This window comes from Oncorhynchus mykiss, chromosome 7, assembly GCF_057628025.1.
Source record: "Oncorhynchus mykiss isolate SJ-2025 chromosome 7, ASM5762802v1, whole genome shotgun sequence".
In the NCBI taxonomy this organism is placed as follows: domain Eukaryota; kingdom Metazoa; phylum Chordata; class Actinopteri; order Salmoniformes; family Salmonidae; genus Oncorhynchus; species Oncorhynchus mykiss.
The window spans coordinates 6,872,091-6,898,376 of NC_143028.1; the positions used below are offsets into that span (position 1 = coordinate 6,872,091).

Below are 26,286 nucleotides of genomic sequence, written 5' to 3' on the forward strand. Positions count from 1 at the left end.
ATCCTGCAGTGGCGCAATACCCCGACAGAAGGCATGGACAGCAGCCCGGCACAGCGCCTCATGGCACGGCGCTTAAAAGCAGCTCTGCCAGTAGCCAGCACTCTCCTGGAGCCATGTGTGGTGACAGACGTGCTGGTGAAGCTACGTCACAGAAGACAGGTCTCCAAGTTAATCTACGACAAATCAGCAAAAGACTTACCTGAGCTCAGGGTGGGTGAAACGGTGCGAATGAAGCCACTACCAGGGGACCGGGCAGGCCTCTGGAGACTCGGATCCTGTGTACAGAAAGTGGCACCACGCTCCTACTTGGTCGAAGTGAATGGATCACTGTACCGTCGTAACAGGGTTGACCTTCGGATTGCTGAGCCAGCACCTACTCAGAACCCTGATGGTCAAAGGGGTCGCATGACAAAAGACAGAACCCCAGCAAGTCACATGGGGCCTGAGGCACTGGGCGAAGAGCCAGGGGATCACAGGTCGGCCGCTCCCTCACCCATCAATTCTCCCCTTAGACATTCAGGTGACACGCCTGTGCGGGAACCCGCAGTCCTCGCAGACAAGCCCCCTGTCTTTTCACGATGCGGGCGTCTGTCCCAGCCACCAAAAAGACTTAATCTGTAGGTTTCCCATCAGGGATTGTTGACAGAGATAAAAGTGAAGAGAATATCAAAATGTGTTGTTCTGAAAAAAAAAAAAAAAAAAAAAATACTAAACTGTTCATGTTGGAAATTGTTACTAGGTTTGTTTTGTTAGTGAATTGACACCTCCTGTCCTATTTTATTAAAGGGAAGATGTTATGGGTGTAAGATGGCACAGTGATGCCATCTGTTGGTAAATGTTCATTACTGCAACTCTTGTGTTTTACCGGGGTGCTTGAGATACCCGGATGTGTTGTGATGTACTGAACAAGACTGGTTACTCGCATCAATGCCTCTGTCTCGTCATTTAGCATTCAAACAGTAGGCCTATTTGTAAAAATGCTTACTTTACTTAATTACTCACAATTACAAATTTGTTAAAAGTCTTTAGTAGGCTAAACGATACTATTTTGCGTGCCTTGCATAGTTACATCTAGCTACTTCTTGCAGTGTTTAAAACTGTGTATTGTCCTTCCACTCCATTGTAAAGATAACATCCAGAACAGGCGATAAAGCATACCAGAAAGATGTGCTGAGTGTTCTCAGAATGCACTTAATAAAGATGAACAAATGAGCAAATTGGAAATGCCCCATTGCTTTGTCACTGTCATAAAGTAAATATTGTTGATCCCCTATGATTTGATCCTGCTTCTTGAGATAGGGAGCCATCTAGTGGTGGCTATGGCCAAGAAATTCGACTGAATCTGAATCATATTTTGAACATGCACATTCGTTTTTTTTTTGTTGAGATGTCTCGCTCATTTATAACATTTCAATAGCCATTGATTGGCACAAGTTACAAAAACGCCTGTTTCAGCCTTCTGAAATGTGGTTTCTCCGGGCCACTGTATATATTTTTTTCGAAACTTCCTCACGTGACATTAGTCCAAGTGAAGACGTCAACATCGATAACCGAGTACACTTGAAGTTATTTGACTGATGTTTTTGTCGTATTGCTGGAAATCGGAAGGGAATGTCGATGTTGACCACTGCTTGACTGTCACATAAGACAGTTAAGGTATGTTATTGTCTCAAGAAATAGTCTGGAATGCTATCCAAGACAAGCTACAACAGCTAGCTAGAGATAGATTCGTGTTGGCTTTGTGAGTAGACCAGTTTAACGTTCACAAACAACTGCAGGTCCTGCATTGCAATGTACTCTACATAGCTAGCTAATAAGCTAGCTGGTATTTAACCAGTATCCTACAAGTTAGCTTCCATCATCTCTATACTGTAAGTTGAGAACGTATTTTTATTTGATCAATTTCTGCTATTGTTTGGGTTGTTTGCACTTGTCACATTTCCCCAGAATCATCTGTCTCGGTCTTCTCATCTATTTTATGGTGCATTGTTTACCTGCAGGATGGCTGGATGTCACAGCGGCCAATCCACCCTTGTCAACAGCTTGGCCACTCTGCTTCGGAATCATGGTATAGTAACATCACCACCTACATATTCTAGATATAGCCCCTGTTATCCCAGACTTGCTAATCTGTTCTTTTGACGACGTTAGAAATTATTAGGGCCTCATAGCTATACTGTGCTTAATATATTTTATGTTGCATTATAACTTTAGGTTTTAAGTGGTGTGTTACCATTGTCCCTCCTCTCTCCAGGTACATCTGTACTGGACGGCAGCAGTACCCTGACTCTACAGGCAGACTCTCTGCAGCACCTAGGTCGTCTGTTTGAGCAGTACCTCCTCTCCAGGACTCACCAGCATGGCTTCCTGGCTCTGCCCTCACACCCTGCTGACACCACCTCCCTACTGCAGCTCCAGTTCCTGTTCGACGTGCTGCAGAAGACTGTCTCCCTCAAGGTGTGTGTGTGTGTCCTGCTCTATTTGTGAACGGTTTTTTAAAATAGATGTATGCATAACTTGCTCAGCACTTCATAAACATAAATGCTCCAAGTAAAACTGAATTAAGTGGACATCTGAGGGAATTTCATTGAGCCACTAGGTGGCGCTATAGCATTCTGTATAATGTTCTTTGGCCTTTGGTTTTTCATTCCTAGCTCATCAATCCACCTGGGTCGAGGCTTCAGTCAGTGGTCAAGATCTTTCCTTTCAAGTCTCTCAAGTCCTTAGAGGTATGGGAGGAACAAAACAAAACAGTATAAATGTTGTATATAGATGAATCTGGCTTACTCTGGGCCTGTTGTTCTGTCTCCCAGTTGAAGCGTATCCCCCCTCACTGTCTGGAGGACCTGAGGGGAGTCTACTCTCAGTTAGAGGTCTTCACCTGCTCCAAGAGCCTCAGTTCCCTGGAGGTAACACACACACACTTCACCGTTTTCTCTTTCTGAATAACAGACCCCTTTGTGTTGGAGTTTGAGCCAGTGTTATTGTTACAGGAGCTACTGTCTCTTTGTGGAGGAGACCTCAGCTCTGCACTGCCCTGGCTGGAGCTGCACACCCTCAACTTCAGCTACAACACTATAGTCTGCCTGGATGAGTCACTGGTAAGACATGCTCCTGCTCTCTGGTTTATTTATTCACTGACTTTCACATTTGTTTTTAATGTGAATCATTTTTTTGGCCATGTTTTAATGTGAGTCACTCTGCCTTTTTTAGAGTTTACTGAATGTTCTGAAGTCTCTGGATCTTAGTCACAATAAAATCCAGGAGTGTGCTGACTTTCTCAAGGTATTTCTGGATAGGTTTTGTGTCTGTGTGTTGAGAGGGGTCAGAGTTGGAGACATGCAGTAAGTTACTGCACTGGGCTATCTCCATATCTACTGTCTTTCTCCTCCTTCTCTCTCAGCCTCTGAGTGAGCTAGAGCACCTCAACCTGGGCTATAACAATCTCCAGAGAGCACCAACGCTGGGCTTGAGCTCCAGAGCCAAACTCCTCACTCTCATCCTCAGAAACAACGAGCTGGAGACCATCAACGGTACTGTAACACCTCTGATAGCATGACCAGATGGTGTCGATAATGAATGATAGTAGTGGTGGTTTCTCTACGGAAAATGGTATATATATATTTTTTACCACAGCCCTAATATTGATTTTTATCCCTAAACGTATGCCAAAAATCATCAATACCAAATAGTTAGCAATAGTATTCCATCTGCAAACTCCCTCAAGACTACTTGTTATGCATGACCCCTTGAACTGACCTCTATCAGTATTGGAACAGCGAGGGACTTCAGACAATCAAAGCCTTGTACAAGACAAGGACATCAGCCAATCAAAGCCTTGGATCTGTTGACAGCCTTGTGTCCACAAACAGTTGGGGGCTATAGATAAACAGGAAGCTAGGAATATATTAATATACTGGCATACTCAAGCGTCAATCTGTCTCCCCCAACCGTCTCCCTATTGTTCAGTGTACTCTCTAAGTCTATGTTAGTCTTGGATGGCTGACTCTGCCCCCGTCTCAGTATGAGATGCCTAGATGTCTGATTTGTGTGTGTGACTGTGACCCTATGCAGGAGTGGAGCAGTTGTCGTCCCTACAGCACCTGGACTTGGCCTACAACCTGCTACTGGATCACTCCCAGCTGGCTCCTCTGTCTATGCTGCACAGTCTCAACATGGTGAAGGAGAGAGAGAAGTGTGCTTATCAGTAGTTTACTGTGTGACAGCCTCTGTGTTATCCCAGACTCACTGACCTGTAGCCTCAGTGTTATCCCAGACTCACTGACCTGTAGCCTCAGTGTTATCCCAGACTCACTGACCTGTAGCCTCAGTGTTATCCCAGACCCACTGACCTGTAGCCTCTGTCTCTTCTTAGCTGAATCTGAAGGGCAACCCACTGTTCTTCCAGAAGACCCACAGAACCCGCACTGTCCGCCACCTCTCCCCCAAGGCTGCCTACCTCAGAGTGAGTGAGAGGGGGAGGGAAGCTGAATTTGGACCCAGTCTTTTTTTCATGATTCTCTGTCTCCTCCTTGAGTTTAATATATTGTCTCCCCCTCTCTCACCTCTAGCTCAGACTGGACAGCAGCCCTCTCTCCTCCTCAGAGTTGTCAGTGAGTAGGCCACTCCTGTGGGTCAGCAGGCATATACTCAACACTTCTCTAGTCTTGTTGGGTCACTTGTTGATGTGCACTTTAAGTTCATTCGTGGGATTCGCCACTTTTGTACCAGATAGTCTTAACATGGGACACCCCCCCCCCCCCCCCACACACACACACCTTCAGGTGCTACCCAAACCGGGACAGCTGATTGGGCAGCTTCAGTCCCAGGCCTCACCCTTGATCACCAGGGCTCCAGAGCGGGGTAACCAGGAAGTAGTGTCCAGCGGGGGCGGGGAGTTGAGTGACAGCCTGTCGGTCAGCGAGGTGGGAGTGACACGACAACGCAAGAAGAAAGCCAAAGTAAGTCAGCTACACAGCTCACTGAGAGGCTGGGGGTCTGTCCTCATCCCCTAGCCACTCTGTGTACCTCTTACAACCCTGACCAGCTAGAAAAAATACATGTTAATAGCTTTAACTAACCCTCTGATAGGATCAAGATCCTACGGGGTAAGGGTCTAGGGGGTACCTAAGGGGGTGTCTACGGGGTAAGGTCCATTTGGAATGAACAAATCAATACAGGCAGAGGAGAAGGAGCATGTTTCTGGAATGTCGTGTGTATGATATATGTATCCATCTGTGTTGTTTCAGAGTAAGGTCAGGGTGAGACGGGCTAGCATCTCAGAGCCCAGTGACTATGAATCCAGACCACAGTCCTCTATACAAGGTAAAAAAAAAGTACTTTATATGTGTGTATGTATATATATATATATATATATGAGTAAGTAAATAAATATAAATAAAAACCTCCTCTCTCTCCCCTCAGACATCGTTCTCCCTCACCAGAAGGAGATTGAACGCATGGACAGTTTCAGAGACCAACTGGGTGAAGATTGGCTGCGCTACCAGCATCACCTAGAGGGGGCGCCAATCGCCACCCTAGACAAGGCGTACAGGCCAGCTCCTCCACACCTCAACAACAGTCTCTGTGCCACTCCCTCCCCAACCAACAACAGCCCCACCCCATCCAGGCGAACCTCGCCACCTTCTCCAGAGCTGGAAGTCCCGGAGGTTCTACCCCCACCTCTGCTCTCGTCTGAGCCCAAGGAGGAGGCCTCAGACTGGGATGCAGATCTGGAGACAGAGTCCACCCTCCAGTGGCCTGACCACAGCCTCGGGCACACAGAGTCCACCCTGGAGACTACTATGGCAGAGGGACTGGTTCAGGGGTTAGAGAGGCCACTGGTGACATCCACGGACACCAGAGAAGAAGAGGAGGAGGACTTGGGAGGTAGGAGCACTTCAGAACTAGCAGTAGCACACCTGATTGAAGTAGACAACTTATCATCCAGCCTCAACTAGTCCAACCAGCTGTGCTAGAGCGGGAATACAACCAAAATGTGCAAAGACTGGGGGGTTCCAAAGGAACTGATTGGGCAACGCTGAGCCAACCTTTGACCTCTCTTTCGTCTGTCTCTAGTTGACCTGTGTCACCCCCTGCTTGTGGGAGTACTATCATCATCAGAGGAGGAGGAGGAGGAGGGGCTGAGGATGAGGAACAGGGCCCAGTGTCCTGTGTTCCTCAGGGTCAAGCCAAGACACGTCCTGGAGGTGGACATGAGCAGGGGTCAGTTGCAGGCCCGGCTAGAGTTGGACAGTCTGGGGAGGTTCTCCATGTCCCAGGTCACCTGGACTGAGAGGGTGAGGAGCGGGAGGGATGATGGGGAGGGAGGGAGGAAAGAGAGGGCGGGATGGTGGTGGAGGGAGGATGGAGGGAGGGGAGGAGGGATGGGAGGAGGGATGGAAGGAGAGGGAGGGATGATGGGGAGGGAGAGAGGGAGGGATGGATGGAAGGAGAGGAAGAGAGGGAGGGATGGATGAAAGGAGAGGAAAGGTGAGTAGGGATGGTGGTGGAGGGAGGATGGATGGAGGGAGGGGAGGAGGGATGGAAGGAGAGGGAGGGATGATGGGGAGGGAGGGAGGAAAGAGAGCGAGGGATGGATGGAAGGAGAGGAAAGGTGAGTAGGGATGGTGGTGGAGGGAGGATGGAGGGAGGGGAGGAGGGATGGAAGGAGAGGGAGGGATGATGGGGAGGGAGGGAGGAAAGAGAGCGAGGGATGGATGGAAGGAGAGGAAAGGTGAGTAGGGATGGTGGTGGAGGGAGGCATGGTTGGGGAGGGGAATTATGCAGAGAGGAAGGGGGGTGATTTATTTATTTTATTTTTGTTGTTGCCTGAAATTATGAAAGAAGTATATGTTTTGTATTTGTTCTAAAGATAGTTCTCTCTCTAGGAGGTGGAGCGAACTCTTCCTGCTGTAGAGCTTCACTTCCGTTACATCAGCAGAGAGAGGAGGAGGAGACGCTATGTTATGCTGGATGATGACCCCCAGGAGGCACTGCAGGTAACACAATAGGGATGTGACAAATGGAAAATGTTCTTACCGGTTAAACAGAATTTTTTTTTAAAGTCAGTTTTCCATTTTAAACTCCACCATGAATTCACAATGCAGCTACTCTGCTGCTAACAACGCTTTGGGTCTCCCGGTACGTCCCTTTCAGATGGTTAAGCATTGCACCTGTACTACCATTACTGCACCTCAACTCCACCTCTCAAAGTCTGCATTTCCTTCTCATTTAACTTCTGAAAGTATTGCCATACAGGACTACGCTGCTGTCGCTTGTCTTTCTCTGCCATTTTGCGAACTGTTAACGATGATGACGCAGTGTTGGAGAGTGTCGACTCCAATAGAATTGATACCTCGACTCCTTGCACGTCGACTCCCGGTGTTGACTCCCATTTCTGAGTTTGAAGATTGACTCCTAAGATTCAGTATTCTTGGAACAGGGGAGACTGATAAGTTGGCGTACTTCGGAGAACACAAACACTCGCATCTTTCATAGCGAGGGACAGACGGACAGAGAGGAGAGGGGCACAGTATTTGTAGGTCGGCCACCAGGCAAACGGAGTCAGAACCGGGCACTAGGCCTATCTATCTGCAATCAAAAACAGCATTCTATTGCGAGATACTGCGTCTCGCAATTTCTTGGCTTGCAACCTCAGTAAAGCGGGGCCTATCATCAATGAATGGGTTAGGATGTTCTACTGGCAGCAGACCGGAGACTGATCACACACATCATTACCGAAGAGAGAGATCAGGGGTGTAGTAATTCCTCCAAACAGTTGTAAAACGTCCACAAGGCTGTGGTCAGTACTCCATGGATGTTGCCATCAGTCCTACAGGTCAGGCCTCGCTCATTATGCCCAATGAGATCTTTCTTGTTGTTTCTGTGTTTTACGTAAGCAGCCATTGGAATGTTCTGTATTCTGAATGTTCTGTTTTCTTGTTTAGACTTGCATGTGTGTACAATACAAATTTGAAGTAGCCTGTCATCATACAACTGTTCTATCTGAAAATACAAGGACTGTTATTAAAGTTTCAAAGAATCTCTTGGAAAATACATGATTGTAAATACGACGGGTGTTGTGTTGCTGCTAGGCCCTGACAGAGGTCCTGTCGCGGGTGGTGGAGGAGAATGAGCGGCGGGTCATGGAGGGTCGTCCCAGCTGTGTCTGCCTGCAGTGTCTCCGCTGTGGGTCAGAGTTCACACAGCGGGGAGGGAAGGAGCAGGAGGACAGAGGGAGATTGAGAGGATGGGCAGGACTGGAAGAGCAGGAGGAGGAGAGGAAGAACAAGTGCAGAGAAGATGGAATGGGTGAGAGAGGCACACTCGTACAGGAACACACATGCACGCATGCTAGGGACCGGCACAGTTATTCAAATATTACAATATCCAAACCGATGTCAGTTATTTATTTAATTTAACCTTTATTTAACTAGGCAAGTCAGTTAAGAACAAATTCTTATTTTCAATGACGGCCTAGGAACAGTGGGTTAACTGCCTTGTTCAGGGGCAGAACGACAGATTTGTACCTTGTCTGCTCGGCGATTCGAACTGGCAACCTTTCGGTTACTAGCCCAACGCTAGGCTACCTGCTGCCCCAATGGGTTAGTATTCCATTTTTTTTCTTCTCTCTCCCTCTGTGCAAAACACACAGACCAGCACACACACAGACCAACACACCCAGACCATCCACACACCATCACACTCACCCCAGACACAGACCACCCCACACACAGACCATCACACAGACCATCACACTCACACCACACACAGACCATCACATGCCCATTATTTTGGTTTGCATGGCTAGAAGAAGATATCTGAGTGACTTTGAAAGCGGTGTCTGAAAGGTGCACAGGGGGTTTAAAGGGTGTGTGTCTGTCACCTAATCTCAACCCAATCGAAAACGTATGTAGGGCTGGACGATTTATATTGAATGTTTTCACAGGATATTCCAAATGCCTGTATTGCAAGAATCAAGTTTTTATTTGAGTTTTTATGAGCGTTTTATGTCTGCTTGTTCTCATGTATTTTTGGTCTTGTCTCCTTCGCTCCTCTGTGCTGTGTTCACCTTCATATTTACACCAGAGATCTATATATAATGACAAGATGCTTATGTCTCCACCCTAACAATTCAGAGTCCTTATCCAAAATTCGGGGAGGCAGGCGACAAGCTTCAGTCCAAAATAAGCCCATAGAAACGCAATTTTGGCGAGAGTGAAACCTCTCTGTTTATACACACCAAGCCCCTCCCCCAACAACAAAGATGACATCACTTCCTCCTCTGATAAGCAGTTACAACTCGCTATTTGCGTTTGAGGCTTAGTCCAACATAATCTGTAATGTGGAAACCAAAAACACATTGAGACATTATTTTACTGTAATAGAGAAGTTAACCTGTCTCAACTCCTGAAATTGCGTGCAGAGCAGACACTATTAAAACAAGAGTATCGATGAACATTGATTCTGGAACATGAATGGTCAGTTTGGTACCATGTTCCGCTAGCAGCATTTTATTCAAAGATCGTTATACATGCTGTCTAGTCTGTTTTATACATGTGCAATAAGCATAAAGCACAATTACACAAGGAATTAGCAACTCGTTCTCATAGCTGTCTAGTCTGTTTTATACATGCTGTCTAGTCTTTTATAAATGAGCAAAAAGCATAAAGCACAATTACTTAAGGAATTGGCAACTCGTTCTTATTCTGAGAAATAAGATAGGCCACTTGATTTCAACATCTGAACAAAGTGGACAGGCTAGCATGCTGTTCAAACAGTTGGAGATGGACAGAAGGGTGTTTTATAACAATTCAACTGTTCTACCTTGTTGGCCAGCAAATAAACTCAGCAAAAAAAGAATCATACCTTTTTCAGGACCGATAATTCGTAAAAAAAAACAAAATAGCTTCACAGATCTTCATTGTAAAGGGTTTAAACACTGTTTCTCATGCTTATGGTTCAATGAACCATAAACAATTAATGAACATGCACCTGTGGAACGGTCGTTAAGACACTAACCGCTTACAGACGGTAGGCAATTAAGGTCACAGTTATGAAAACTTAGGACACTAAAGAGGCCTTTCTACTGACTCTGGAAAAACACCAAACGAAAGATGCCCAGGGTCCCTGCTCATCTGTGTGAATGTGCCTTAGGCTTGCTGCAAGGAGGCATGAGAACTGCAGATGTGGCCAGGGCAATAAATTGCAATGTCCTTACTGTGAGACGCCTAAGACGGCGCTACAGGGAGAAAAGGCGGACAGCTGATCGTCCTCGCAGTGGCAGACTATGTGTAACAACACCTGCACAGGATCGGTACATCCGAATATCACACCTACGGGACAGGTACAGGAGGGCAACAACAACTGCCGAGTACACCAGGAACGCACAATCCCTCCATCAGTGCTTAGACTGTCTGCAATAGGTTACGAGAGGCTGGACTGAGGGCTTGAAGGCCTGTTGTAAGGCAGGTCATCACCAGACATCACCAGCAACTACGTCGCCTATGTGCACAAACCCACCGTCGCTGGACCAGACAGGACTGGAAAAAGGTGCTCTTCACTGACGAGTCATGGTTTTTGTCTCACCAGGGGTGATGGTCAGATTCACGTGTACCGTCGAAGGAACGAGCATTACACCGAGGCCTGTACTCTGGAGCGGGATCGTTTTGAAGGTGGAGGGTCCGTCATGGTCTGGGGCGGTGTGTCACAGCATCATCGGACTGAGCTTGTTGTCATTGCAGGCAATCTCAACGCTGTGCGTTACAGGGAAGACATCCTCCTCCCTCATGTGGTACCCTTCCTGCAGGCTCATCCTGACAAGACCCTCCAGCATGACAATGCCACCACGCACAGAACGAGCAGTATGGCCCCCCTAGAAATGTCTGGGAACTTGCAGGTGCCTTGGTGGAAGAGTGGAGTAACATCTCACAGCAAGAACGGGCAAATCTGGTGCAGTTCATGAGGAGGAGATGCACTGCAGTACTTAATGCAGCTGGTGGCCACACCAGATACTGACTGCTACTTTTGATTTTGACCCCCCCCCCCTTTGTTCAGGGACACATTCCATTTCTGTTAGTCACGTCTGTGGAACTTGTTCAGTTTATGTCTCAGTTGTTGATTCTTGTTATGTTCATACAAATATTTACACATGTTAAGTTTGCTGAAAATAAACACAGTTGACAGTGAGAGGACATTTATTTTTCGCTGAGTTTAGATCCAAGTTGGTTAGACATGAAATATAAAGATTAGCTGGCTACTCATAAGCATATGGGCTTGTGCTTGAGGGATTGTTTACAGTGCCTTTGGAAAGTATTCAGATCCCTTGACTTTTTTTTCCATACAGCCTTATTCTAAAATTGATTCAATTGTTTATTTTTATTTTCTCATCGATCTACCCGCAATACCCTATAATGACAAAGCACAAACTGTTTGTTTTTTTAGAAATGTTTGCTAATTTATTGAAGAAGAAAAAAACATGACATTTACATACAGTACCAGTCAAAAGTTTGGACACCTAATCATTCAAGGGTTTTTCTTTATTTGTACTATTTTCTACATTGTAGAATAATAGTGCAGACATCAAAACTATGAAATAACACACATGGAATCATGTAGTAACCAGAAAAGTGTTAAACAAATCAAAATATTTAATATTTGAGTTTCTGCCATTTCTGGGGTGGGTAACTCTAATGAACTTATCCTCTACAGCAGAGGTAACTCTGGGTCTTCCTTTCCTGTGGCGGTCCTCATGAGAGCCAGTTTCATCATAGCTCTTTATGGTTTTTGCAACTGCACTTGAAGAAACTTTAAAATTCTTGAAATGTTCCACAGTAACTGACCTTCATGTCTTGACGTAATGATGGACTGTCGTTTCTCTTTGCTTATTTGAGCTGTTCTTGCCATACTATGGACTTGGTATTTTACCAAATAGGGCTATCTTCTGTATACCACCCCAACCTTGTCACAACATAACTGATTGGCTCAAAAGCATTAAGAAGGAAAGAAATTCCACAAATGAACTTTTAACAAGGCACACCTGTTAATTGAAATGCATTCCAGGTGATTACCTCATGAATCTGGTTGAGAGAATGCCAATAATGTGCAAAGCTGTCATCAAGGCAATGGGTGGCTACTTTGAAGAAACTCAAATGTAAAATATATTTTAGTTTAACACTTTTTTTCGGTTACCACATGATTTTATTATATTTCATAGTTTTCAACGCTCTGGAGCAGGTTTTCATCAAGGATCTCTCTGTACTTTTGCTCCGTTCATCTTTTCCTCAATCCTGACTAGTTTCCCAGTCCCTGCTGCTGAAAATCATTCCCACAGCATGATGCTGCCCACCACCATGCTTCACCATAGGGATGGTGCCAGGTTTCCTCCAGATGTGACGCTTGGCATTCAGGCCAAAGAGTTCACTCTTGGTTTCATCAGACCAGAGAATATTGTTCTCATGGTCTGAGAGTCCTTTAGGTGCCTTTTGGCCAACTCCAAGCGGGCTGTCATGTGCCTTTTACTAAGGAGTGGCTTCCGTCTGGCCACTCTACCATTAAGGCCTGATTGGTGGAGTGCTGCAGAGATGGTTGTCCTTCTAGAAGGTTCTCCCATCTCCACAGAGGAACTCTGGAGCTGTGACAATCGGGTTCTTGGTCACCTCCCTGACCAAGGCTCTTCTCCCCTGATTGCTCAGTTTGGCCGGGTGGCCAGCTCTAGGAAGAGTCTTGGTGCTTCCAAACTTCTTTCATTTAAGAATAATGGAGGCCACTGTGTTCTTGGGGACCTTCAATGCTGCAGAAATGTTTTGGTACCCCTGCCCAGATCTGTGCCTTAACACAATCCTGTCTCGGAGCTCCACGGACAATTCCTTCGACCTCATGGCTTGGTTTTTGCTCTGATATGCACTGTCAACTGTGGAACCTTATATCAATTGAATTTACCACAGGTGGACTCCAATCAAGTTGTAGAAACATCTCAATGATGATCAATGGAAAGAAACAAGATGCATCTGAGCTAATTTATGTTAACAAGGTATTTCTGTTTTTTAGGCACTGTATTAGACCTGTGTTCATTTTCTGTAATGCCTGCCACAAGAAGTTAGTCATTATTAGTGAATGTGCGTTATGCTTAGTTCTGGTAAACATTTTAACAAAAAGGACATCTTACTAGACCAGTGATTATTGCAAAAAAAATTGCAGGTTTTGATAAAATAATTAAATGATGTGGGTCTTGGTTGTGGAAGGCTTATATTTAGCCTAGGTATAATTTCACAAACCTGAATTAATTTGATTATTACTGACTGTTTGAAATGCAGTGTATTTGACCTTTTTAATTGTTAAAAAAAAAATCTTAATTAGAGAATATAGATTAAAAAATCAAGCTGTATATCGTTAAATCAGCCCATGAGTTTGAAAATATTGAGGTGATTTGTAGGCCATATCGCCCAACCCTACACTTATCGGAGATTCTGGACCGGCGTCTGAGACAGTGTTTTTCTACCACCATCAACAACACTAAATGATGGAATGTCTCATGGAAGAATGATGTCGCATCCCTCTAGAGTTCCAGACACTTGTAGAATCTATGCCAAGGCGCATTGAAGCTGCTTTTGCACATCGTGGTGGCCCAACGCCATATTCAGACACTTTATGTTGGTGTTTCCTTTTATTTTGCTCATGTTCAGTCATCTCCATCTCTCTGATAGAGATCTCCAGGTCTGATCTTAAGGACAGGGCTCTACTGGCAGCGTGCAGGATCACCTTATCTTCCTGCCCTGACAGACGTCACACAGATCATTCCTGTTTGTCTTTTAACGCTTGACTGCTGGTCCCACAGACGACTAACTAACCGCTATAATTAGCAGAGACAGATAGCTTGAAGCACTTGGTATAAGCTTAGCTCTCCTCTCCTGGTCCTCAACAACCCAGACCTGAAATGACTACATGCTCTGACATGCCCAGAGCTCAGGGAGAGTTTGTTCTACAGATTTCTATACTTTTTGACAGTTGTAACTTGTAGTTGGAATGTAGTTAGTCATATTCCTTTTATATGCTGAGTACGACATCTACACCAAGGGAATGCTGAAGTATCTAGTCATTAACTCTGTTTTTAAAGAGCAGATTATGGACAGAATTTTGCCTTTTTATAACAAGTATTTTTGTGTACAGAAATGAAACCATTACAACATACACTAATTTACCAATACGTATGAATTCACACTGAAGTATAACACCTTTGAAACAATGTATTTATTTTCTGTTACTTGTCAATTTACACAACGTCTTCAGGAAGTACCGTCATCTGTCCTGAGTGCTGTAGTGATCATGTGGTCCAGCTGGCTGGCCAATCAGCTCCTTCCACCAGTACGCCCGTCCATGGTTCCCCATGCCAAGACGGGACTGACCGACACTTTACCTTCAACCACAGAGATACACCTCTACCCAGTCACCCTGGCAACAAGGTTTGAGATTTTATAGTCTTTATGATTTATTTAAATATGTTGTTGTATGATGAACATGTTTTTAAAGTCTAGGGCAGTGGTTCCCAAACTTTTTATAGTCCCGTACTACTTCAAACATTCAACCTCCAGCTGCGTACCCCCTCTAGCACCAGGGTCAGCGCACTCTCAAATATAGTTTTTTTTGCAATCATTGTAAGCCTGCCACACACACACTATACGATACATTTATAAAACATAAGAATGAGTGAGTTTTTGTCACAACCCGGCTCGTGGGAAGTGAAAAGAGCTCTTATAGGACCAGGATGATGATGATGATGATGATGATGATGATGATGATGATAATAAAAAGTAATTTAGCTCTATTTAACCATCTTACATAAAACCTTATTTGTTTATTGAAAATTGTGAAGAACTCGCCACAGGTTAATGAGAAGGGTGTGCTTGACAGGATGCACATACAGTGCCTTGCGAAAGTATTCGGCCCCCTTGAACTTTGCGACCTTTTGCCACATTTCAGGCTTCAAACATAAAGATATAAAACTGTATTTTTTTGTGAAGAATCAACAACAAGTGGGACACAATCATGAAGTGGAACGACATTTATTGGATATTTCAAACTTTTTTAACAAACCAAAAACTGAAAAATTGGGCGTGCAAAATTATTCAGCCCCCTTAAGTTAATACTTTGTAGCGCCATCTTTTGCTGCGATTACAGCTGTAAGTCGCTTGGGGTATGTCTCTATCAGTTTTGCACATCGAGAGACTGAAATTTTTTCCCTTTCCTCCTTGCAAAACAGCTTGAGCTCAGTGAGGTTGGGTGGAGAGCATTTGTGAACAGCAGTTTTCAGTTCTTTCCACAGATTCTCGATTGGATTCAGGTCTGGACTTTGACTTGGCCATTCTAACACCTGCATATGTTTATTTTTGAACCATTCCATTGTAGATTTTGCTTTATGTTTTGGATCATTGTCTTGTTGGAAGACAAATCTCCGTCCCAGTCTCAGGTCTTTTGCAGACTCCATCAGGTTTTCTTCCAGAATGGTCCTGTATTTGGCTCCATCCATCTTCCCATCCATTTTAACCATCTTCCCTGTCCCTGCTGAAGAAAAGCAGGCCCAAACCATGATGCTGCCACCACCATGTTTGACAGTGGGGATGGTGTGTTCAGCTGTGTTGCTTTTACGTCAAACATAACGTTTTGCATTGTTGCCAAAAAGTGCAATTTTGATTTCATCTGACCAGAGCACCTTCTTCCACATGTTTGGTGTGTCTCCCAGGTGGCTTGTGGCAAACTTTAAACAACACTTTTTATGGATATCTTTAAGAAATGGCTTTCTTCTTGCCACTCTTCCATAAAGGCCAGATTTGTGCAATATACGACTGATTGTTGTCCTATGGACAGAGTCTCCCACCTCAGCTGTAGATCTCTGCAGTTCATCCAGAGTGATCATGGGCCTCTTGGCTGCATCTCTGATCAGTCTTCTCCTTGTATGAGCTGAAAGTTTAGAGGGACGGCCAGGTCTTGGTAGATTTGCAGTGGTCTGATACTCCTTCCATTTCAATACTATCGCTTGCACAGTGCTCCTTGGGATGTTTAAAGCTTGGGAAATCTTTTTGTATCCAAATCCGGCTTTAAACTTCTTCACAACAGTATCTCAGACCTGCCTGGTGTGTTCCTTGTTCTTCATGATGCTCTCTGCGCTTTTAACGGACCTCTGAGACTATCACAGTGCAGGTGCATTTATACGGAGACTTGATTACACACAGGTGGATTGTATTTATACTCATTAGTCATTTAGGTCAACATTGGATCATTCAGAGATCCTCACTGAACTTCTGGAGAGAGTTTGCTGCACTGAAAGTAAAGGGGCTGAATAATTTTGCACGCCCAATTTTTCAGTTTTTGATTTGTTAAAAAAGTTTGAAATATCCAATAAATGTCGTTCCACTTCATGATTGTGTCCCACTTGTTGTTGATTCTTCACAAAAAAATACAGTTTTATATCTTTATGTTTGAAGCCTGAAATGTGGCAAAAGGTTGCAAAGTTCAAGGGGGCCGAATACTTTCGCAAGGCACTGTAACTCTACTATGTTGGGTTGTATTGGAGAGAGTCTGTCTTAAATCATTTTCCACACACAGCCTGTGCCTGTATTTAGTTTTCATGTTTGTGGGGGCTGAGAATCCACTCTTGCATAGGTACTTCGTTGCAAAGGGCATCAGTGTCTTAACAGCGCGATTTGCCAAGGCAGGATACTCTGAGCGCAGCCCAATCCAGAAATCTGGCTAAATTACATTTTCACAGAACCGCTTGTTGCAATTTTGACGAGGCTCTCTTGTTCAGATATCGGTAAGTGGACTGGAGGCAGGGCATGAAAAGGATAATGAATCCAGTTGCTTGTGTCATCTGTTTCAGGAAAGTACTTGCATAATTGCGCACCCAACTTGCTTAGGTGCTTCACTATATCACATTTGACATTGTCCGTAAGCTTGAGTTAATTTGCACACAAAAAAATCATACAATGATGGAAAGACCTGTGTGTTGTCCTTGTTAATGCAGATAGAGAAGAGCTCCAACTTCTTAATCATCGCCACAATTCTGTCCCGCACATTGAATATAGTTGCGGAGAGTCCCTGTAATCCTGGATTCAGATCATTCATTCGAGAAAAAACATCACCCAGATAGGCCAGTCGTGTGAGAAACTCGTCATCATGCAAGCGGTCAGACAAGTGAAAATTATGGTCAGTAAAGAACTTTAAGCTGGTCTCTCAATTTTTTTTTAAAAAACGTGTCAATACTTTGCCCCATGATAACCATCACACCAGTATGTTGTAAAAGCGGTACAAGGTCACTGCCCATATCATTGCATAATGCAGAAAATATTCCCTTGGCAGCAAGAGCCTCTCGGTGGATGCTGCAGTGTACCCAAGTAGCATCGGAAGTTGCAGTGTACCCAAGTAGCATCGGAAGCAACTGCTTGCACGTGCATGTCTTCCTTAATTGACCCCCCACAAACGTAACAGGTCGGAGGAGCTGTGCCAGGCCCGCCACGTCTGTTGACTCATCCAGCTGTAATGCATAGAATTCACTGGCTTGTTTGTAAAGCAGTAATTGTTTCAAAACATCTCCTACCATGTCACTGATGAATCGTGAAACAGTGTTGTTTGATGAAGGCATTGTCTGTATAGTTTTTTTGGCCTTTCCCCCAGCATTGTCCCAGCAATATCCGCGGCAGCAGGAAGAATTAAGTCCTCCACAATAGTATGGGTCTTGCCTGTCCTAGTCACTTGGTAGCTCACCATATAAGACGCTTCTAGCCCCTTCTTATTAATGGTATCTGTTGCTTTTACTAATCAAACGTCTTAATTCTCGCTCAAACTCCTGTGGCTTATTTTTCAAATAGACATGTTCTGTTTCTAAATGTCTGCGTGAGATTGACGGTTTCATCGAGTTGTGAGATAGTACTTTTGCACATATAAGACACTGTGGCTGAGGAACGGCACTACTCCCAATATAAGTGAAACCCAAATCAATGTAGTTCATTATATTTGCGCCTCTTCGATGGTCCAACATCCCTGTCTGTTGTTTGGTGCTTTCCCGAGTAAGGGGTCAGTAGCTCTTCGGCTGCATCAGATTCACAACTGTCAGTGTCCATGCTACCTGGTCTAACAACAAATGTAGAATTACTGATGCTAGCATTGATGTGCTCGTGGAAGGAGAACAACTTGTCGTTGACAGGTGCAGTACTGCTGGTAGTAGCCGTACTACCAGTAGAGCTGGTATGTGTCTCTATGGACGCTGGCCTTACTTTTTTTAACCACCACCAGCAAACGGAATTAGTTAGTGGAATTCCCGCGAGAGAGTAACCGTTAATGTGATTGGATGTTAATTATTTGACTAGGCTACCTGTATTTGACAATGTGTTATCTCGCTGAACATGAGATCGTTAATTTTTTGGGCAGTGAAACGAGGCTACTCGGGCGAGGGGGAAAAAAAACTCACCCAAATGTATAGCCCCGCTGGAAAATCTAAATGAACTGTTTGAAAATGTTTTTAAAAATGTATTTTAAAATGTGAATCACATTTTTATTTGGCGTACCCCTGACGGCATTGCGCGTACCCAAGTTTGATTACCCTAGACCAAGTATTCCCAATCAGTTTTCAGGCCCCGCCGTAGTGTCAATAAATCTCCCATATTCCCCCTCCCTCTGTTTTTAGGACCCCACCATGGAAGGTCCTTCCTCTGCCAGGGCCAGCCACTTTGGCAGCCCTGCCATGAAGGCCTCAACCCAGGACACTATCCAGACCAGCATCTCCATGGAGGACCCCACCTCCTTCTTCTCAGCCAAAGGAAGCTCCTTCTCCCTGGGGGAGACCTGGGAGGACCAGAGCCGTGACCGGAGCCTGTCCCAACCTGCCAGCTTCTACAGTACAGAGGGCCAGAGTAAAGGAAGTATAGCAGGGAGCTACAGCTATACTGTTAGTGCTACCTCACCTGGACCCCAGGATCAGCATGCAGAACAAGCCAGTCCAGGTGGTCATAATATATCATTTTGAATACTTCTGCAATAACCAATGTTATTGCTAAGATTTAACATCTGTGTATTGTGATGGGGAAAGTTATGAACAAAATAACATTGTTTGATTGGGTCCTTTTGGTTTTTATCAGCCATCAGATGAAGTCATAAAATGGATATTATCCTTAAATAGAAGTGATGACATGACCTGGATATTAACCTTTTTATTTAAAGATTTTTCATCAAACGCCCCCCTTTTTTCCATTTATGTTAGACGGTCCAGCACCATCCATCCTAGTGATAGGAGACAAGGAGGAAATGCATATTTTGATTTTGCAAGAACGAGTATAACACAACAATCCATAGGAGGTTATTTGACGTTGGTGACAGTCTCCCAGGCTGGCCCATTGGGTCTCTGTCTGTGGGTCTTACAGTAAGATCTCATATGGTTTAGTAAGACCGTTACTATTAGAACTGATGGGAGAGGAAGGAATGCTTTCGCCTCCACAGAATAGACAATGGAATGGAGAAAGGAGAGAGAGAGTGATCTTAGAGGGGGTATAAATGCTGTATATACACAGTATAATAGACCTTTATATTTCCCTCTGTGGTATACTGTAGCAGCCAGAGATGCTGAATGACTGACAACATGGAATCCTTGTTTAAAAACCACACGCCACTGCAGAGACCCATCCCAAAGCACTTCATCAGCCGCTGAGCTGACGCTAATTTGAGACAACTTAGGAGAGGATGAAAACGCATCTATTTTGTTGAACAAGTCCTTTAGTCTAACACCAGTTTACTACATACAGTGCATTGCGAAAGTATTCGGCCCCCTTGAACTTTGCGCCCTTTTGCCACATTTCAGGCTTCAAACATAAAGATATAAAACTGTATTTTTTTGTGAAGAATCAACAACAAGTGGGACACAATCATGAAGTGGAATGACATTTTATTGGATATTTCAAACTTTTTTAACATATCAAAAACTGAAAAATTGGCCGTGCAAAATTATTCAGCCCCCTTAAGTTAATACTTTGTAGCGCCACCTTTTGCTGCGATTACAGCTGTAAGTCGCTTGGGGTATGTCTCTATCAGTTTTGCACATCGAGAGACTGACATTTTTTCCCATTCCTCCTTGCAAAACAGCTCGAGCTCAGTGAGGTTGGATGGAGAGCATTTGTGAACAGCAGTTTTCAGTTCTTTCCACAGATTCTCGATTGGATTCAGGTCTGGACTTTGACTTGGCCATTCTAACACCTGGATATGTTTATTTTTGAACCATTCCATTGTAGATTTTGCTTTATGTTTTGGATCATTGTCTTGTTGGAAGACAAATATCTGTCCCAGTCTCAGGTCTTTTGCAGACTCCATCAGGTTTTCTTCCAGAATGGTCCTGTATTTGGCTCCATCCATCTTCCCATCAATTTTAACCATCTTCCCTGTCCTTGCTGAAGAAAATCAGGCCCAAACCATGATGCTGCCACCACCATGTTTGACAGTGGGGATGGTGTGTTCAGGGTGATGAGCTGTGTTGCTTTTACGCCAAACATAACGTCTTGCATTGTTGCCAAAAAGTTCAATTTTGGTTTCATCTGACCAGAGCACCTTCTTCCACATGTTTGGTGTGTCTCCCAGGTGGCTTGTGGCAAACTTTAAACAACACTTTTTATGGATATCTTTAAGAAATGGCTTTCTTCTTGCCACTCTTCCATAAAGGCCAGATTTGTGCAATATACGTCTGATTGTTGTCCTATGGACAGAGTCTCCCACCTCAGCTGTAGATCTCTGCAATATACGACTGATTGTTGTCCTATGGACAGAGTCTCCCACCTCAGCTGTAGATCTCTGCAGTTCATCCAGAGTGATCATGGGCCTCTTGGCTGCATCTCTGATCAGTCTTCTCCTTGTATGAGCTGAAAGTTTAGAGGGACGGCCAGGTCTTGGTAGATTTGCAGTGGTCTGATACTCCTTCCATTTCAATATTATCGCTTGCACAGTGCTCCTTGGGATGTTTAAAGCTTGGGAAATCTTTTTGTATCCAAATCCGGCTTTAAACTTCTTCACAACAGTTTCTCGGACCTGCCTGGTGTGTTCCTTGTTCTTCATGATGCTCTCTGCGCTTTTAACGGACCTCTGAGACTATCACAGTGCAGGTGCATTTATACGGAGACTTGATTACACACAGGTGGATTGTATTTATCATCATTAGTCATTTAAGTCAACATTGGATCATTCCGAGATCCTCACTGAACTTCTGGAGAGTTTGTTGCACTGAAAGTAAAGGGGCTGAATAATTTTGCACGCCCAATTTTTCAGTTTTTGATTTGTTAAAAAAAGTTTGAAATTTCCAATAAATGTTGTTCCACTTCATGATTGTGTCCCACTTGTTGTTGATTGTTCACAAAAAAATACAGTTTTATATCTTTATGTTTGAAGCCTGAAATGTGGCAAAAGGTCGCAAAGTTCAAGGGGGCCGAATACTTTCGCAATGCACTGTATAGATGAAAAACAACTCTGATCTGATTTCCATGTATTTGGGACACATTGAATATCGCTCATCAAAAAGGGAATGTTAGACGCGTTGAAATGAACTGAGTGGAAAGACTCAGGTGTAATTGCAACATTTGAAAACTCTTGCTTTAGCTATAGACACTTCCGCTCAGTGATAAATGTAGCATAGGACCAGATTCAGAGAGGCCTAGTGAATGATGGCCACAAAGTCAATAGACCAGTTTCCTGGCAGTTAGTTACTATCTATTGTCTCTGGGGTGTATGTGTGTCACCTTGCACTAAATGGACCAGCAGCCCTATGCCAAGTTAGATTTACTACACAGCGACAACATAATGCGCCATAAACTACAGTTTAGAGACAGTTTAGATTTAGTAGGAGGGTGGGTTAAATCTATATGTTCAATTGTGAGACACCCATCCCTTTTATCAGTTTTTATTGTGATCTGCCAAGGTAATAACTGGAAAATATATTTGTTTAAAAGGGGAAGTAAGGAGACTACATAGCCAAAATGTTATTGGGTCTGTTAGCTGTTGCATACTAACTGTACTGTTTGTAAACTAGTACTGTGTGTCTGTGTTGGTTATGCTAAGCTAACTGCTTTACCTTTTGTGTCGGTTATGCTTAGATAATTGCTGTCACTGTGTGTTGGTTATGATAAGCTAACTGCTGTCCCTTGGTTATGCTAAGCTAACTGCTTTACCTTTTGTGTCGGTTATGATAAGCTAATTGCTGTCCCTGTGTGTTGGTTATGCTAACCTAACTGCTGTCTGTGTGTTGGTTATGATAAGCTAACTGCTGTCCCTTGGTTATGCTAAGCTAACTGCTTTACCTTTTGTGTCGGTTATGATAAGCTAATTGCTGTCCCTGTGTGTTGGTTATGCTAAGCTAACTGTTTTTTTTTTGTGTTGGTTATGATAAGCTAACTGCTGTCCCTGTGTGTTGGTTATGCTAACCTAACTGCTGTCTGTGTGTTGGTTATGATAAGCTAACTGCTGTCCCTTGGTTATGATAAGCTAACTGCTGTCCCAGTGTGTTGGTTATAAATGTTGCCCTAACACTATTCTGACCTGTGTGTCTGTAGGCCAGTTGGACCTTCTCTCAGAGGACTATGAGGCGGTGGACCATCGGCTGAAGCTCTTCCTAGATGTGGAGGTGTTTGAAGAGGAAGAGGAGCTCCACTCCTTTCTCAAGGTTAGCAGAACCAATGTTCTGACAACGGTTAACAGTTCAGTGACGAGGCTGAATACGGTCACAGCAGTTCTGCTCAGAAGTTCCATGAACTGCTAACCCAGCCAAAACCGGTCGACTCCAGCTCTTGTGATCTGCTCCTGGCTGCTTTTGTGCCCCCAGCTGTTCTCTCGCTGTCCTGCACCCCCCCCCCCCCATCTCTTCATCGCCACCCCCACCCACCACACCATGACCTTGGATGAGCTCCTCCATGTGTAATGCATGCTGGGAGCCCTGTGGAGCAGAGGGGTATTGGTTTACTGCTCAGGACACCTGGATGAGGAGCCAAGAGGTCACAAGCAACCCCAGCAGGAGACAGAGGATCCAGCTCATAACATGCTCATTCATCTGATGTTTATTTATCTTGTCACTCGTGCTTCTCTCCCCACTGTCTCTCTTTCTCTTTCAACTGTTTTATTTTTGGGCCTACACAGTATTCAATGAAGATTGGTGTGACTTTGTTGCTAGACCTTACTCTAGGTGTTTTTTAAACAGGAACTGATCTGTTCTTCTACAGTCTGTTTAAGAAGAGCTCTGAATGCAGTCATCATTTTCCTCAGGGAAAGTTATTTGCAGCAGTTAAGTGTTGTGGAATCTTTAACGTGTGTACATCTTATCTTTGTTGTAGGTGTCGACCGTGAAGTTTGGTGATCCGGTGGAGTTCCCCTCGTTCCTGGTGGTGTCTGACCAACGCATCTACTTCCTGGAAGTGACATCTGACATGGAGTAAGTTAACCACCTGACCTGTCACACTGAAGAGCATCACACAAGAGAAGGCTGGAATAAAAATAAACATTAAAGTACCCATTCTGTGGTCACAGTGCTTATCATGAAGGTATTGTCTGTAGAGGCATTTGGTCTGTAGACTACAGTTTATTCTATAAAGCTATATATGACATTTATGGGGACAGCGGCAACAGATGTGTGTAGGGAGCAGACCAATACTATCAAACCCATTACAGCCCTGGTCTTTGTGGTGGCCCTACACATCTCCCCAGCCACTGCTCCCATGTCCTATATCAGTGGCTCCACGTTCCCTCTGATATAGTGTGAACACTATATCAAGGACTTTGTAAGCCCTGTATCAATGGCTTTTTTTTGTCCTCATCAAAAGCATGTTGGCTTGCCTCCGCTTCCTCCCAGGAGTGTGAGTAGTACGGTGTTGGACAGGCCTGAGTCTCATGCTGCGACGGTCCCTATAAAGTTACTGGGATTCTGACCCCAGAAGGCCACACCCCCGCTATCCTGAGCACGCCCTGGAAGTTGTGTAACGGTCAAGTTTGGTTGCGCAACAGTGTGATATTCTTATGATGACCTTTCGCTGCTTTTTAAAGGTACAATCTGTGACTTGGCTGTCTGACAAATTGCAGAAACAAACAATGCTCAAACAAAAACATATACACCTTAAACGTGAGTAGACTCAAGGAAACAAAGTTAATAGGCGGGATACATGCAAGTAAAATAATACTTTCACACTTTCCCATCTTCATTGTTCTTTTCCTTGCAGAGGGCAGCCTTGTGATTGGCTGCAGAAGAGGGACAGCCGTGGAATCACAGAACTGAGTTACCTGGAGGTGGGACTGGGCTCCCAGAGTATCCACATGGAGTTTGAGGACGGGCCTGTGGCCTACACCCTGCTAGTACGGGACAGCGTGCGTTGCAAACGCTTCTTTAGCCTCTTCACAGGCAAGATGCAGCGCCCCCCCCCCCGCACACACACTGCACATGTGTTGCATGCATCTGTATCTCATGAATTAAGGGCCTTCCTCCTGGGGATATTAGAGTGGAGCGTACTCGTTCTTAGGACAATATGTCCCTCTCTTGCTCTCGCTCTCTCCATCCGCTCTCTCCTCTCTCTCGTCCTCTCTCTCTCTCGTCCCTCTCAGTATGTTAATCACATGCTCCTCTGCTCACAGTGACTACACCCTGCCTAGCCTGTCAGCAAGGCAAGACCAGAAGCAGAGAGAGAGGAAAGCTGAGTTTTATTAGATCAACACTCCCCTCTCTGACTCTCACAACTTCTCCTCACTACTTTCCTAGAGCACTCTTTTAATGGAGTCCCTTTGGTAGCAAGGGGAAGCACCATGGCCAAACGGTCTTCAGCTAAGGCTCTGTGGACCTGAGTCTGTCCTGTCTTATCTGTGGGGACTCCATGTTTTCATTCAGTCGTATCAATAATCCAATCATTATTTGACCGTTTTCCAGATTGACTCTTTAGCTAATCTGGTACGATCCAGATGTCGTCAGATTTTTATTTGGAATTCCCTCTGCCTTTGAAAGTGAGGGTCCAGAATCGAAGATTCATTTCTGGCCTCAAAGGGGGTCATATTGTCAGTGAGTCTATGTTGTGTAGAGCCATTGTACGTCCTAGAGCATAATAGACCTCATTAGAGTTCTTGTCTTCTCTTCCAAGTCTATGCTCTAGGTTGCCTAGAGGTGGTCCTTTTCTTGTACTGTGAGGCCTGTTGGAATAATTGTTTCGTAGGTAATGTCCTTGTCTGGATTCGTCAAAGATGATTTTTCTCCTTCCTCTCAATGACTGAGGACGGGTCCAGCTTTTCAGTCACTGGGACCACATGGCCGGCTAGGTCAGTCCAATTCTGGGCTTGGACTCTGTATTGCAAAGCTGAACGGCTCCATGGAGAGAGGCTGTCACAGGGCTCTGCTATAGCCTGCCAGTTGGATCATCTCCTATACGTCTTAAAATATCCTCTGTTGTGTTCCTGAGGAAGGAGGAGGAGGAACAGGAGAGTTGAGCCTGGTTGTAGGCCTGGTTCTGAGGTATGTGCTACAGACAGACAACATGGCTGGTCCTGTCCAGTTGGCAGAGGGAGAAAGGGGGGAGATAAATAACTAGGTGCCTTTTCAGTGCTCCACTCGTTGGTATGAGGCTTTGGCACAATCCTTCCTCTCTGGCCTTCACTCCTATTCTGCCCCGCTCTTCCTCCCCTTGAGGAAACTGGTACTATTTATTATGTGCCTGAAAACTCAGTCCAGAGCTCTGATATTGCCCCCATAACAGCTGTTACAATATTTGTCTCAGGGAAAGGACCAAAGGATACCTTTACTATAACAAAAGCAGTTTTCAGACGGGGCTGGCATTCCCAGAACAGATGTGGTCACGCCTGGTCAGTGGTGAGGGCTACAAACATGGAGAAGGAAAGGGTCTGGGACTGTGAGGAAACTCGCATGTGGTTTTACTACCCCAAGGAGAAGAAGCTAGTAGGGACAGATCTGTCCACTGCTCACTGGGTGGACGAAGTCTTAACTTGATATTCCGGAGGAGTCCGTACAGGTCACCATGTCAATCAAAGACTTGTCTGAACAATGTCTCGACTTTTGCTAATTTAAATGCCCTTATTGCCCCTTACAGACCTACAGTGGGTAAAAATATGTGGTCGGTCTGGTAAGTAGTTTGGTGAGGTTTGCGATGCTCGTAAATGGTCATGGAAGGAGTATTTTGGTTTGGTTGTGTGGGTTGGATCCAGACACTGCATTCCTGGTAACGGAAAACTGTTCCTGTCTCCTTCACTAACTATCAAGTTAAGGGGTAGTGCTCTCAAATT

The 26,286-nt window shown here is 44.7% G+C and overlaps 1 protein-coding gene across 11 annotated transcripts in view; it reads left to right on the plus strand.

Moving 5' to 3' along the window:
• The first annotated feature begins 960 nt into the window (after positions 1-960).
• The window catches only part of LOC110528831 (serine/threonine-protein kinase 11-interacting protein), a 43,208-nt gene continuing 17,882 nt past the window's right edge, over positions 961-26,286 (plus strand). Inside the window, exons 1-22 of one of the 11 annotated variants that reach the window (XR_016497025.1) lie at positions 961-1,656; positions 2,001-2,068; positions 2,255-2,457; positions 2,655-2,729; positions 2,814-2,909; positions 2,994-3,101; positions 3,214-3,285; positions 3,404-3,533; positions 4,075-4,178; positions 4,376-4,465; positions 4,572-4,613; positions 4,785-4,961; positions 5,250-5,325; positions 5,425-5,889; positions 6,079-6,299; positions 6,891-7,001; positions 8,097-8,313; positions 14,290-14,462; positions 18,680-18,995; positions 22,575-22,684; positions 23,349-23,446; positions 23,864-24,406. Coding sequence is in view for 6 of the 11 variants with exons in the window: in XM_036982563.2 (XP_036838458.2) it covers positions 2,002-2,068; positions 2,255-2,457; positions 2,655-2,729; positions 2,814-2,909; positions 2,994-3,101; positions 3,214-3,285; positions 3,404-3,533; positions 4,075-4,178; positions 4,376-4,465; positions 4,572-4,613; positions 4,785-4,961; positions 5,250-5,325; positions 5,425-5,889; positions 6,079-6,299; positions 6,891-7,001; positions 8,097-8,313; positions 14,290-14,462; positions 18,680-18,995; positions 22,575-22,684; positions 23,349-23,446; positions 24,228-24,406 (3,130 nt within the window). In the remaining 5 variants the exon portion in view is untranslated. Of the gene's footprint in view, positions 1,872-2,000; positions 2,069-2,254; positions 2,458-2,654; positions 2,730-2,813; positions 2,910-2,993; positions 3,102-3,213; positions 3,286-3,403; positions 3,534-4,074; positions 4,196-4,375; positions 4,466-4,571; positions 4,614-4,784; positions 4,962-5,249; positions 5,326-5,424; positions 5,890-6,078; positions 6,300-6,890; positions 7,002-8,096; positions 8,314-14,289; positions 14,463-18,679; positions 18,996-22,574; positions 22,685-23,348; positions 23,447-23,863; positions 24,407-26,286 lie in introns of all 11 variants that reach the window. The other 10 variants (XR_016497026.1, XM_036982563.2, XM_090240067.1 and 7 more) reach the window with 10 other exon arrangements.